The sequence below is a fragment of the Chlamydomonas reinhardtii genome, chromosome 14 (assembly GCF_000002595.2).
Source record: "Chlamydomonas reinhardtii strain CC-503 cw92 mt+ chromosome 14, whole genome shotgun sequence".
NCBI classification, from domain to species: Eukaryota; Viridiplantae; Chlorophyta; class Chlorophyceae; order Chlamydomonadales; family Chlamydomonadaceae; genus Chlamydomonas; species Chlamydomonas reinhardtii.
Window position 1 is genome coordinate 1,111,276 of NC_057017.1, and position 13,405 is coordinate 1,124,680.

The 13,405-nt window shown below is 63.3% G+C and overlaps 5 protein-coding genes across 8 annotated transcripts; 1 reads left to right on the plus strand and 4 right to left on the minus strand.

Annotated features, from left to right (window-relative positions):
* Window positions 1–4: 4 nt before the first annotated feature.
* On the minus strand, window positions 5–5,370 carry CHLRE_14g615150v5 (uncharacterized protein). Its single transcript, XM_043070070.1, has 9 exons — window positions 4,473–5,370; window positions 3,848–4,224; window positions 3,381–3,545; window positions 2,951–3,140; window positions 2,461–2,634; window positions 2,074–2,156; window positions 1,401–1,790; window positions 938–1,060; window positions 5–506 (listed from the first exon to the last, which is right to left on the minus strand). The coding sequence occupies exons 1-9, from the start codon at window positions 5,257–5,259 to the stop codon at window positions 105–107; spliced, it is 2,691 nt and encodes an 896-aa protein (XP_042916743.1). The 5' UTR covers window positions 5,260–5,370; the 3' UTR covers window positions 5–104.
* Window positions 5,371–5,480: 110 nt separating this feature from the next.
* On the plus strand, window positions 5,481–8,012 carry CHLRE_14g615200v5 (uncharacterized protein). Its single transcript, XM_001698951.3, has 6 exons — window positions 5,481–5,661; window positions 5,857–5,927; window positions 6,034–6,210; window positions 6,432–6,590; window positions 6,851–6,925; window positions 7,112–8,012. Exons 1-6 carry the CDS (start codon window positions 5,592–5,594, stop codon window positions 7,208–7,210), a joined length of 651 nt encoding a protein of 216 aa, XP_001699003.1. The 5' UTR covers window positions 5,481–5,591; the 3' UTR covers window positions 7,211–8,012.
* A 3-nt stretch (window positions 8,013–8,015) lies between these two features.
* On the minus strand, window positions 8,016–9,370 carry CHLRE_14g615224v5 (uncharacterized protein). 3 transcript variants are annotated; one of them, XM_043070071.1, is made up of 3 exons: window positions 8,899–9,370; window positions 8,621–8,701; window positions 8,016–8,444 (listed from the first exon to the last, which is right to left on the minus strand). In XM_043070071.1, exons 1-3 carry the CDS (start codon window positions 9,001–9,003, stop codon window positions 8,199–8,201), a joined length of 432 nt encoding a protein of 143 aa, XP_042916747.1. In that variant the 5' UTR covers window positions 9,004–9,370; the 3' UTR covers window positions 8,016–8,198. The 3 variants fall into 3 exon arrangements, with proteins under 3 accessions (XP_042916747.1, XP_042916746.1, XP_042916745.1); XM_043070073.1 differs by having other exon boundaries at window positions 8,016–8,479; XM_043070072.1 differs by having other exon boundaries at window positions 8,899–9,260.
* CHLRE_14g615250v5 (uncharacterized protein) lies at window positions 9,315–10,350 on the minus strand. Of its 2 annotated transcripts, none has more exons than XM_043070074.1 (3): window positions 10,014–10,350; window positions 9,736–9,790; window positions 9,315–9,541 (listed from the first exon to the last, which is right to left on the minus strand). In XM_043070074.1, exons 1-3 carry the CDS (start codon window positions 10,185–10,187, stop codon window positions 9,450–9,452), a joined length of 321 nt encoding a protein of 106 aa, XP_042916744.1. In that variant the 5' UTR covers window positions 10,188–10,350; the 3' UTR covers window positions 9,315–9,449. The 2 variants fall into 2 exon arrangements, with proteins under 2 accessions (XP_042916744.1, XP_001699052.2); XM_001699000.2 differs by having other exon boundaries at window positions 9,425–9,541.
* Window positions 10,351–10,515: 165 nt separating this feature from the next.
* On the minus strand, window positions 10,516–12,570 carry CHLRE_14g615300v5 (uncharacterized protein). Its single transcript, XM_043070075.1, has one exon. It carries the CDS (start codon window positions 11,827–11,829, stop codon window positions 11,290–11,292), a length of 540 nt encoding a protein of 179 aa, XP_042916748.1. The 5' UTR covers window positions 11,830–12,570; the 3' UTR covers window positions 10,516–11,289.
* Between the last annotated feature and the right edge of the window lie 835 nt (window positions 12,571–13,405).

Consider the following 13,405-nt stretch of genomic DNA (forward strand, 5'->3'; position numbering starts at 1 on the left):
TCGGTTCGGACGACCTACCGGCAAGCCCTGCGGCCAGCGCTTGAGCCAGCTTCACCACAACCCAGCTCGTCAACACCCTCAGCCTCAGCCTCGCCTCCTGCGCCCTACAGGCAATCCACATCCGCCGCAAGGCCATAGGTGCCGTACCCCAGCCGGACCAGCACTGCGCCCCCACCCGCCTCCAGCTCCTCCGCACCTGCGCCATCCTCCCCATCCCCTGCACCGGCGGCAGCAGCGGCCTCCGCATCTGCCACCGCCGCCCCTGCCCCTTTCGCCCCTGCCCCTTTCGCTCCTGCCCCTTTCGCCCCAGCCCCTTTCCCCCCTGACCCTTTCCCCCGTGTCCCTTTAGATCCTGTCCCTACAGCTCCAGCTCCAGCTCCAGCGCCAGTTGCTGCCGCTGCTGCCGAGTGCCGCCGCAAGTATTGGCCCAGGTACTGCTGCGATACCTGCACGCCCGCCTGCTCCAACAGGTAGCCCCGGATGGAGCCCGGCGTGCGGTGGCCCGCCTGCAGGGGCGGGGGAAAGGGGAGAGGGGGACACGGGCAGCAGCGGGCGGGCGGGTGGGACATCCGGGCGCATGGCAATGAGGGATCGGCATTCGGTTTCGTTGCTTGGTTGTCAATTCGACCCCTAGACCTAAACGAATTATCATGATGTAAGTAAGACTCAGGGGAGGCCAGAGCTCGAAACCGGTGCGGCACGGGCGCCATGCTGAAAGCATGCGGCTTGTCCGTGGCGCCAGGGAGGCAAAGCCCCTGCCTTGCGTCACTGCCGCCCGCCCAATTTGAATTGCCAAACATAAACCCACAGCTCTCACTCCCCCACCCACAAGTATAATCGCTTGCATCTGTCACCTCTGCCTGTGCTACTTTGGCTTGGTTTGGTTCAGTTTGGGTTGGTTGGTGCTTACACCCCCAGCATCTCCGATAACCCCCACCTGTATTGCCGCCACCACGAGCTCGAGGCTGAGCGCGTTGCGGTTGGTGCCCCGCCGGCTCGTCAGCGCCAGCCCGCCCAGCTCCGCCAGCAGCGCCCGCCGGTCCGGGCCGTGGTAGTGGTTCTGGACGCGAGGTGGAGAAGGTGTAAGAGGAGAAAGAGAAGCTGTAAACACCAGCCCAAACTAAACCGGAGCACAGGCAGAGGCGAAAGATGCCGGCTGTAATACTTATGGGAGGTGGAGGAGGAGGAGCGAGGGCCGATGCAATGCATTGTCATCAGACGGGGTATCGCCGGGGCAAGGGAGAACAAGCGCCCCTTCCGCATACAGCATGATGCAGCGACTGCAGCCATGGCAAGCAGGCAGCCCGCACTCCTACGAAAGCAGGCGGACAGAGCAAGCTGCGCTAGCTGCGGGTGCGAAGCCCTGCTGGAGGCGGTGTGACTAATCCAGGAACGCACACCTGCAGCGCCGCCACTAGGTCTTGCCGCCCCGCCGCCAGCAGTTGGCTGCGGGTGGGGAAGGGCAGCAGCGCCTGCCGCCCGTGCTGCGCGTGCCGCCGCTCACCCGCCTCCCCTCCATCCTCCCCATCCTCCCCATCCTCCACCTCCTTCCCGTCCGCCGCGCCCTGCTGCGCCGCCCCTTTCCGTCGCCCCCTTCGAGACGCCCGGCCTTCCCGGGGCCCAGAACGGCTATTGCTGCGCGCCTCCGCTGCTGGCGCTGCTGGGGGCGACGCGGCCGCGGCGGCCACGGCGCACGCGGCCAGCTCCGCCGCCAACACCTTGGGGTCCTCCCACGAGCCCCGCGGCCGCCGCTTGCCGCGCGGCGCGAAGCGCAGCTGCCTCGCCACCACCTGCACACACCGCGCACGCGCGGCCATGCACAGCAGGACAGACCCGGCGTACTATATAATCAACATGGCCGGAACTAGCAGAATCGGATTTGTAGGGCCGGATGGCCGCGACACGGGGCCTCCGCTGTCGAATGATACAGAAGCGGCCACCGCAGGCCAGGATCTCAAGAAGCAGGGAGGCGGGCGGCGGACTGGCCCCGGCCCCGGCTCTGGCACCGCACTGGCTCTGGCGTTGGCATTGTGGGGGTCATGGCGATGGACAAGGCGCGGGCGGCGGACGCACCTGGAAGCCGCCCCGCTGCCGCACCGCCGTCAGCAGCGCGCCGCGACCCAGGTCCTGCAGCTCGCGTGCAGTGGGCATCACGCCTGCGGGCACGCGGGGGAAAGGGCGGGGAGGATGAACGGGGCGTAGTCCAATCCAGGCCCAACCAAGCCTGTAGGGGGACAGGCAGGCGCCCTCGCAAAGCCATCTCTACAACATGTCAACACGCACGGCATGGACGGGGCTAGCCAGGTCAGGCCCATATCCACCACATCCGCACCCACAGCGCACAGGCGCCACAACCAGTCACACGCGCCCCCCCGCAGTTTGGGCTGGTATCTACAACCCCCCGCCCATTCCATCCCCCCCACACACGCCGGCCCGCCCGCCCGCCCGCTGCGCCCCCACCCGCCGGCAGCCCCAGCTCCTCCGCCGCCGCCTCCAGCTCCCGCCTCAGCTCCTCCGGCGAGCCGCCCGCCAGCCGCCGGCTGACGGCCCACGTGACGCGGCGGCCCAGCGCCGCCGCCACCGCCTCATAGCCGCCGTGCAGCATGATCGCGCCGTGCAGGTCGCGCCGTTGGGCTGCATGGGGGGAGGGTTCGGCAAACGGGTTTTGTGTCTGTGGGGTGCGCGGTGCCCAAAAGCGTACATGCGTACGGTGATGTGTCATGGAGTGTTTTGTGGCCGCATGTCGCGGGGCGGTATGTGAAGTGGCGGAATTATAGGCGGGGGGCGGGGGGGGGTTATACCGATGTGGCAGGCATGCGGCGCTGCGGCTGGCAACGGCGGGTATGGAGTACCGCGAAGCACCAGCACTTTGCAGGCTGTGGTGTCGCAGGCTTGTGCGACGCCGCCCACATGCCACAGGTCCCGCCGCGAGCTTGGCTTGCGCCGTTACCTTGCATGATGACGGCGCGAGAGGGCATGACCTTGTCAGCCGCCGTCTCTGCCTCCAGCACGCCACTGCCGCCGCCACCGCGCGGCCCGCCGCTGCTTTGCGACATCGCCGCCGCCGTCCCGCCTGTAGCCCAGCTCGAGGCGGCGGCGGCCATGGCGGCGGGCCGCTGCCACGTGGTGCGGCCGCTGACCTGCCGCGTGTTGCATACAGATGCGTTCAGTTGCTACAAGGTTGGTGGAAGGATTTACCAGACTTGATTACCCAACGCAACAGCTCCTGCCCAACGCCTCTCGGCCCTGCCCTGCCCTGCCCTGCCCTGCCCTGCCCTGCCCTGCCCTGCCCTGCCCTGCCCTGCCCTGCCCTGCCCTGCCCTGCCCTGCCCTGCCCTGCCCTGCCCTGCCCTCCCCTCCCCTCCCCTGCCCTCCCCTGCCTGGTTGTAGTAATACACGCGGCCCGGCTCATCCGGCGCAGGCAGCTCGGTCCAGGCCGCCGCCACAAAGCCCGCCAGCTCCACTGCCAACCGCTGCCAGCTGCCCGGACCCGTCCAGAAGCCGTGCGGCCGGCGCGAGCAGCGCAGCCCAAGCTGCAGAGCAACCTGCAGCGTGGGTGTTTCGTTCTGACATCATGTGTTGCCCAATTGTACAAAATGCGGTACCCACTGTCTCGCTGCACCCGCTGCCTGCCCACGCGCCTCAACAGCAACACCCCACACGCCGGGCTGTTGTGGAGCTCCCGACGCACCATGCCACAATCCCGACCACACACCTGCACACACCCTCGCACATCTCTATCTCTCTCCTGCTCCTGCTCCTCCTCCTTCTCCTCCTCTTCCTCCTCCTCCTCCACCTCCTCCTCCCTTCTCTCCTCCTCTCTTCACTCCTCCGTCCCACTCCCCACCTCCGCGAACCCGCCCGCCGCGCCAATGACCTCCACCAGCTCCCCCCGGCCCGCGGCCAGCAGTTCCTGGCGGCTGGGCATCGCCATCTGAGCCAGCCGTGCTGCCTGCTCCTGCTCCTGCTCCCGCTGCTCCTGCTTTGCCTGCTCCTGCTCCTGCTTCACCTGCTCCTGCGTCTCCTGTTTCCGCTGCTCTTGCTGCTGCTGTTGCGTCGGCGCTGGGCCTTCGGCCTGTGCCGAAGCGCCGAGTTCGGATGGCCCGCCTGTCCCGGCAGCGGCCTCCTGCACCCGCCCCTCCGGCCCCGACCCCAGCCCCAGCCGCAGCAGCTCCCGCCGGATGAGTTGCAGCAGCAGACCCCGGCGCGCGGTTGCCATAAGGTCTGTAGCATTGTAGGAGCAGAGTGGTGGAGCGGCGACGGCCGAGGCATAGACCGGAATGTTAGGCGACCCAACAGAGGATTGCGATCAATACGCGTGTATAGTTACTATCATTCAACAGGCAGGCCAGGTGCCTTCAATCCCGGCACTCGTCACCACCACTCCCTTCCCGTTGTGCCCCGGCCTGCCGTCCCGATCCCCCTGCAGCACCCGCCTCCACGCCTGCCTCCCCTCACACGCACAGTCCCACCTGTCGGCACGGCTTCCAGCCACAGCACCCGCCCCACCACGTCGCCACGCGCCACCAGCCCCGACTCCAGGGGCAGCAGCAGCACCTGGTCGCCCTCGAAGCCGCCGCACGCGTCCACAGCCGCGCGGCACACCACCCGCAGCACTACCTGGCCCTGCTGCGGCCTGGCTGCCAGCTGCAGCTGCGGCTGTAGCTGCGGCTGTAGCTGCGGCTGCTGCTGCTGCTGCTGCTGCTGCAGTTGCTGCTGCCTTGCGGTGCGCAAGGTGTGGTCCTGCTGCTCGAGTGTCTTGCGCGGGCTCGTGGTGTTGCTGTAGTGAGAAGCGGCCGCGGCGCCGCTCCCGCTGCCGCCAGGGCCATGCTCCACCGCCATCACAACGCCGAGCACAGACCGGGCGCGCGGTCCGGCGACCTGGAAGACTGGAGCTGCTCCGAAGCTGCTGGTCACGGATTTGCTCGAGCGCTGCCCCGCTGGTGCGGCCACTCGCACCTCCCAGCCCAGCAGTTGCTGCGGGTCATTTCCCAGCTTGGCTAGCACGGTGGCTAGCGGCAGCAACAAAGCCGTGGGCCCCGCTGGCTTTGCAGTAGCTTTTGCAGTCGGACCTAAGGGCCGAGCAGTCGTGCCATGTGGGCTGGAGTGCCCGGCCGCGCGGACGCGAGTCGGTTCGATTGAGTGCGCTGGGGAGGCCACCGTGCACAACACGCGAAGTGCCAGTGGGGCGTGCAAGCAACTGCCTGGGCCGCTCGGGCGCTGCCTATGCGCCGCAGCTCTTTCCACTGACGACAACATTAGAGCTCATATCAAGTGAGTCTATGGAGGCTAGCGGCGTGCAAGGGCCAGTTCAGTTTGGACTTGGCTCTGCGAAACGCTGGGTAATTGAAGTGGAAAATATGGCATAGCATTTGACCGATGACATTTGCATACAAGAGGAAGCAGCCCAAATGCAGCGGTTCCATGCCAAAAGCCCGATCTTTCACAACCACTCTTCAGAAAACAGAGGCCTTCACGCTGTATCCTCTGTTCATACAAAAGTTTCGTCTCCTTAGTCCAGATTAACGCCAGAACACTTACTCAACCTCTACAAACTCCAAGTACTTTGACCGTCGGAAACGGTGCCAGCTATGGCGCCGAAGGTGAAGGAGACGTCGCGCTTTGAGCCTCCTGTTGCATCAATAACTTACGACCGGCAAGGTGCGGAACGCGCTTTGTAGAATTTCGACGCGTCGACACGGTTAGCCCACGGCACCCGCTCGGCCACCGCTGCGACGCAACCGGGGGCACCCGGCCCAAACCCGGGAGCCCCTGGCCCAGATCGTGGGACTTGAGCGCGCTGCATTTCTGACATTTACAGAACCATCGGCCCCGTGTCCCCATTGCGTTCCGCAGGTCGCCCTGTGTATGGCGTGCGTAATGTGCCCAGCCGCGTGCCCCTCACAGGACAATTTGAGGCGCAGAAGGTACGCCTGTGCCCGCCAGTACGTAGCGGGCTGGTCGCACCGACGGTCCTTGCACAACCGGAATAGAGCTAAGACCAAGTCCCCCACCTTTCTGGGCTTGATGCAGACACTGGAGAACGAGGCCGCAAGTCAGCGGCAGCAGATGCCTCCCGCTGGCCTGCGCTCCGCAGCGCGAACGGCCATGGAAGAGGAGTGGGCGCGCCGGAAAGCGGCCGAGGAGGCGGCGCCGCCGATCCCGCAGGCCCCGCACGTCCACTACGCCCAGCCTCAGGAGAAGCCGCAGGTGAGCACAGGCGCATTGCTCGCGCGCGTGGCGCTGCCGCACTGAGTGCCCAGGCATGGCAGGCCGCAGGCGCCTTGTAGCCGTGTTCGACACATGGCCAAACAAATGGTGTGAGCGCGGCGGCATCCGCGCGCGAGCGGGGGCATGGAACCCGGCCACTGCATCCGCCTAAGAGCCAGATTACGGCACCGGGCGCCCGCACCGCGCCGCAAGATGCGCAGGTGCAATCTAAGCGCATCTTTTACGGCAGCGAGCTGTCGCACGCGCAGCGCGACCACCTGGGTGTGAACCTGGTGCCGGTGCCGCCGCCGGCCGGCCGGCCGGAAGAGGACGCAGACCCCGCAGCTGCCGCGCCGGAGGCGGGAGACCCTGGCTCCCAGGTAGGCTGGCCCACCAAATGTGTGTGGAGCACTAGACAAGGAAGTGGTGTTTCCGCTGATCGCTTCGCTCTGGGGGCTCAGCCCACAAAACGGGAGAAGAACGCAGCGGGTGGCGCAAGGCGTGGGGTCTGAGCGGCAGCTGATGTTGAAACTGCTCTGTTGGCACTGGCACGCCGGGCGGGAGAGGGTCGCGATCCCGTAGTTGAAGGACTCAACCCGGCGCAACGCCTATGCTGTAACGCGTTATGTGAATTGTTCAGGAGATGCAAGACCGCGTGGCAGCAGCGCGTGAGCTGCAGGCGAAGCTGTGCGTGGAGTACCCGCACGGCATCCCGGTAGGCAGCAGGGTGGTGCTGAAGAGGCTGGGACCGGGTTCCCGCATGACTAGCTGCACAGACTGGGACCTGAGTCCCCCCCTTACACTCAGCTGCACAGGTTGGGGCCGAGATACCCGCACAGCCGTGTGTTCCTTCGACCCGGCCATGCCCACCATGTGCAACAACCTGCATTGCCCTGTGCAGAAACTCGTGTTGGCTCAGCTGAGGGCGGAGGGCATGCTGACGCTCGCGGACCTTCCCTCGCTGGGCTTCGCATCGTCGGCGAGCAATGCTGCCTTCTAAGCACTGCACGCTCTGCTCTTGTGTGGTAGCGCTGTAACTGTTTGGGGAACGGTGGAGGGGGAGGCGCATGGGCGCTGTTGACCGCACGCACCGAGGGCTTGGTGGAAGGCGTGGGGGCAGTTGGCCTCAAGGGACTGCGCAACGCGTCGGCGGCACTCGTGTAAGACCCATGCTACTCCAACTTCTATGCTCGCTGGATTCCTCGGCTTCGCACTGTTAGTCTTGAGCATAATATGCTACTTGGTAAGTTAGCCTGGGAATGGGCATGGTGCATGGCTGAGGATGGAGGCAGAGCACAGACCGTCCGGCACTTCGGCCTAGTCGGCAACAACGGCCCTGCTGTGGCTGTTGCTGCTGTAGCCAACGATAATGTATACATGGCTTGCAGGCGTCTGACGGTTAGCTAGCTAGCGGTCTGGGATGATTGGCGGGTAAGTGATTGCGTGTATGTGGCCCGCGTGGGGCAACTGCTGCGGAGCCATTGCCGGATGTGTTACAAAGAACAAGGAGAGCGCCGCTGAGAGGGTTGACACGGTGCTGCAAAACTTGTGCCAACAGGCAGGGCGCCGCACTCGGCATAAGTCACACGCGTAGTACTGACGCGCTGTTCATATGTACTTTACGGTGTCTTCAAGCGTACAGGCACAGGGCAGCGCCTGACCTTGCGATGTGCGCTATGTGTCTCAAACCGGTCCTGACCGGTCAGGAGCTGTGCACTTGTGCAGGCCCCCTGCTCTGGTGTTTGCACCCGAGCAGAACTGCATACGGAGTTGATTGAACTGTGCGTCTTGCAATGTCGCACTACGGTACTACGGTATTACAGCACGGTATTACAGAGAGGCATGGAGAGAGGATCGACACAAACAGTGATAATAACAGGAAACTGTACGGTAAATGCGGTACTGGCCCACTGCTGGAGTCCATTACCTAAGCTAGGTCCGTTGACGTGCACTTCCGAATGTGGCGATAACGCATCAGCCCAGAGCCGTTAATCCAATTGTGAAGTATGAAGACTGCTATCACTTCGTATGCCGAAGCGAATCCAACAATGCACGCAACTGCACAACCTGGCACAACCAGGCCCCCAGGAAACACAGTAACCAACTCCCAGCACGGCGGGATGGTCAAATGGAAAGGGCAAGCCCAAGAACGTCTGTTGACCATTCATGTGAGGAGCCGAGCGCCGCCTTCCACTGTTGAGCCCTTTGCCGGTGCATTGTATGGCCCGCATTCTCTGCAAGGCGAGAAACACGAGGGACACGGCAGTTCCTGCGGTTGGGTTTGGGCAAGTTGTACAAGGAGGGCGTGATATGTCAAAGGCAGCAATGCGTCCCTCGGCAGCTGCGCACACGACAAACCTGGCACAATGAAGCACGCAACCGCACTTTGAACCAGCAGTCCAAAACGCACCTGATCATACGATGGCAGGTACATCCTACATCGGGCAGTTGACGCGCACCCACGCCAACTCCTGCAGCTGGGGTGACATGCCTGCAGCAGCACCAGAAGGGAGGCCGGGGGGCATACTGAGGGCGGCAGCTAGGGAGAAAGCGAGAGAGGGAGGGAGAGGGGCAGCGACTGGTCCAGAAGGAACAAGTTAACGCCACAATGCAATGTCGCTCAACAGTGGCCCAGGAGCCATGGATGCTCCCAGTCCCCTACAGCTGTGGTATGCACGCATGCCTCACCCGAGTTCCCAGACAAGGCGAGCGCGCACCAGGCGGCACAAGGTCCGACGCAGGATCAGTGGGCATCAGCGGGACACCCTGATGCGGTCGCCGCCGCAGCTGCATCCCGTCACCGCCGGTCGCGTGGCCATAGCCGCAGTCGTCCTCACACAGTGCGGCCCCAGCGGTGCGCTTCCAGCTCTCCGGGCTTACGGCGCCCTCTGGTGGAGGCGCCAGCGTAGACGTTGCGCACTCAACGTGCAGACGAACTACCAAGCCATTGCACGCATCACCAGCATCAGTACATATGCAACAACCATGCGAGATCCCGATAGACTAAACATCGCGCGCATGCCGCCCCAAGTTGGACTCACGGCACCTGCCGGTACTGGGGAACACTCAGGCCGACCCCAATGCCTGCTCTCGCTGCCGCCGCCTCGTATCCGAGCAAGCCACTTCCAAAGTTAATCCACTATGGTATCACCAGCCCAACCCTTCAACCTCGTAACGTCAACGTCAACGCCAACATTAAAACCAACTTAACACTGAATATTGTAGCGAGTATTAGACCCTCATTTGGACATGGCCCGCGACACAAGCGCCTGCAGCACCGCCTGCATTTGCTCGTACGGCTTGGGCCCTGTCGTTGATGCCACGGCGCGACCTGCACAGGAGGGTCAAGGTAAGTTCAATTTTTATGTCGTGCCACATAGAAAGGCATAAGTGCCGAGGCTTGTAAGCGCCTAGTGCATGGTCGCATGGGCAGATCAACGTAGATCTGGAGCCGGCCGGCCCGTCCGCCAGCGGTCCTCCAGCCACGCCCCTTCCCGGAGCGTCCACGATGCCCTTGCTCAATACCTTGCTTGTCTAAGAGCACGAAGGCGGGCACCTTGTTGACCTGATAGTGTAGTAGCTGCGATTGGGAAAGAACAAGGGGAGCATGACAGGCACGATGTCATGACAGTGGTACACAAGTGTGCACACGAGGACGTGGCTACTCCAAGGTGCGTGGCGCCGGAGAGCTCCCCCCCTGATCCCGATCCTCCACCCCAGTCGTGCACACCCCACCGCCATCAACCTCGTACTCTGCATTCCAATCCATGGCAACCACAGCTATGCGCCCATGGGGCGCGCACCTCGGGAGCCCACTTCGCCTGGTTGTCCGCATCGACTTGCAGAACCTCCAGCCGGTTCCGCTTTACCGGCACACCGTCCACGTAGCCTTGCGCCTCCACCTTTCCAACATCAATGCTGAGGCGCTGGCAGAGCGGGCACGCTTTTGAGGAGAAGAACATCAGTGTCGAAGCCATCTCGTCGCCGGGCTGCTCTGTCAGGTCTTTTCGTGGAATACTTTTGTTATGCATACTACATGTAAGAAGTTCACAGCAATGGAAATGCAAAGGCTACGTGACAGTCAGAGGCCTCGAGGTTGCACGCGCACGTCAGGCCAACTCGTCACGCTTTGGCCTCGAGTAGCTCCCGAGCCTGGTAATGGCTATATGTACAATACATTTTATACATGTAGCCATGCTACTTCCGTTTGCGTGATGAAACCGTTGTGCCCCCGCATTGTGTTTTGACCCTGGCCGCGACTTATAGGAGAACTTGGGCAAACGTGAAGAGGACTGTAACTCTGCCGGCCATGTGATGTTACAGCCGTGAATTTGCCCCGCTTCCCCGCTTCCATGTTGCGACTCAGCATGTTCCATCCGTCCAAAGACAGGTTGTAATCCAGCTACCACGCTTGTGGCAGTGGGCAAGGGGGTCAAGTACAGTGTAGGAGGCTCCAGATGATGGGCTGTGCGGTGCTTGTGAAGGATCGAAGTTGGCGGGCTTTGAAGTCTAAGGCAGCCTGATGACACGAACCGCGTGCCAGTTGTAACATCAGCCTGACTTCGTCGTGCAATCACCTACATGTCACCCTCACCTCGCCCTCCTCTCGCCCTGCCGCAACTCCCTTCTTCCTGTCTTTCATTCTTGCTCTGCAAAAGTGGATGCGTCAGGTGCTGTTGTGGGGACGCAGTACAGCAGAGTCCCAAGAAGGAGTCAACCGGCTGGCACCCCTGGTCGGCTGCTTGGCCACGCCGCGCCACGCCCCGGGGAAAACCTCGCGGCATTGCCAAGTCAGCCGCCAACTAGGTACCGTATAGCAGGTATTGAAAGCACAGGCGACGGTACGGCCAGTAGCGGCCAGAGAGGCTGAGCAGTAAGACTGCGGAAGACCACACAGGCAACGCTCGGCAGGATCACCTCACCCGGCACTGGCGGCTGGCAGTCCAGCACGGTGCAAGGATCCTGCCTTTTCATCGATCATGGCAGCAGCAGCAATAGCAGTAGGAGACCCCCTGAAGATTACAGCCGTGAATTTGCCGCTTGCCCAAGGCCCCCCCGCACCCGCGCACTGGACCCCCTTCAACGCCTCTGCCGCTTGACCGCCTTCTCCCCCGCCTGCTGCTGCCTGAAGGCCTCCAGGAACGCCGCCTGCCGCTGCCTGAACGCCCTGGCCGCCGCCTTGGCCGCCGCCTTCTCCTCGGCCGCCGCCTCCTTGGCTGCCGCCTTGGCCGCCGCCTTCTCCTCGGCCGCCGCCGCCTTGGCTGCCCGCTGCTCCTTGGTGGGCCGCCTCCAGGAGCAGCGGAACTCGCGGAACTTTTCAAGGTCCGCCGCCGTGGCCGCCGCCTTCTCCTCGGCCGCCGCCGCCTTGGCTGCCTGCTGCATGCTGTCAGCCGACACCCACTGCGCCGGCACAGGCTGCGCCGCCTGCTTCGCCTGCTCCCAAGCCGCCGTGGCCACCATATAGGTGCTGATGGGGGTGGCGTCGGGGCTAAACTGCACCACCACCTCCCAAAGTCCCAATGACTCGCCCAAGTCCACCACCAGCGCCTCGTGTGGCTCCAGCCCGTGCAGCGCCCGCACGTACAGCATCGCCCAGGGGCTGAACTGCGCCACCCCCATGAACGACGCCTCGTTACGCAGGTACTGGGTGGCCAACCAGCCGACCAGGGTGCCAGCCGACTGACTTCTTCTCGGAACTCTGCCATACTGCGTCCCCACAACAGCACCTGACGCATCCCCTTTTAAGGAGCATGAATGAAAGACAGGAAGAATTGCGGCAGGGCGAGAGGAGGGCAAGGTGAGGGTGGCATATAGGTGATTACACGGCGAATTCAGACTGATGTTGCGGTGACCGAAACTGACACGGTTCGTGTCGGTCATGAGGCTGCCTTAGACTCAAGCTTAGACTTCGAAGCCCGCCGATTTCGATCCTTCACAAGCACCGCACAGCTCATCATCTGGAGCCTCCTACACTGTACTTGACCCCCCTTGCCCACTGCCACAAGCGTGATAGCTGGATTGCGACCTGTCTTCTTGTCCGACGCCCCCGCGGCTGTGCCGACAGTGCGGCCGGTCAGACCGGCGGGTCGAAGCTCGCCGGGCAACTGTGCCAACCACGCCTCACTGCCGGTGGCTGGTTTCGAGGACATTGGCAGTGCTGTGTGTTCTTCGCGCTCTTGTCGGTGAAAGCTATCTTCCTATTGCCTATCTTCCTATTCCCCGCTTCCAGGTTGCGTTGCGACTCAGCATGTTCCATCCGTCCAAAGACAGGTCGCAATCCAGCTATCACGCTTGTGGCAGTGGGCAAGGGGGGTCAAGTACAGTGTAGGAGGCTCCAGATGATGAGCTGTGCGGTGCTTGTGAAGGATCGAAATCGGCGGGCTTCGAAGTCTAAGCTTGAGTCTAAGGCAGCCTCATGACCGACACGAACCGTGTCAGTTTCGGTCACCGCAACATCAGTCTGACTTCGCCGTGTAATCACCTATATGCCACCCTCACCTCGCCCTGCCGCTTCTTCCTGTCTTTCATTCATGCTCCTTAAAAAGGTAGGGATGCGTCAGGTGCTGTTGTGGGGACGCAGTACGGCAGAGTTCCGAGAAGAAGTCAGTCGGCTGGCACCGACCCTGGTCGGCTGGTTGGCCACGCCGCGCCACGCCCCGGGGCACACGTCGCGGCATTGCCAAGTCAGCCGCCAACTAGGTACCGTATAGCAGGTATTGAAAGCACAGGCGACGGTACGGCCAGTGACGGCCACAGAGGCTGAGACTGCACACGCAAGACCACACCGATTGACGCAGTTCACAAGCTACACAGGCAACTCTCGGCAGGATCACCTCTCCCGGCATGGTGCACGGATCCTGCCTGTTCGTCGATCATGGCCGCAGCAGTGGCGGCGGCGGCGAGCGCAATGGCGGCGGGATCGGCGGCTACAGCGGCGGCAGCCGGCACGCACCTGGCGCTGTTGATGCCAGCAGAGGATCGTCGTCACACATCGCAGCTTCGTGCCTCGGGATTTGGGCCTTTTATCGCTGATGCCGACGGCCCTGTTGCTGGCAGCCGACGTCAAAGCCGCGCACGCACAATGCAGTCAGTCCGCTACAACCCGCGCTGGCTGAAGCGCCGCCGTGCCTTCTGGCGATGGCACAGGAGCCGGGGCTGCCGTTTCCGCAGCCACCGGCGCCGCCGACGCTGATGC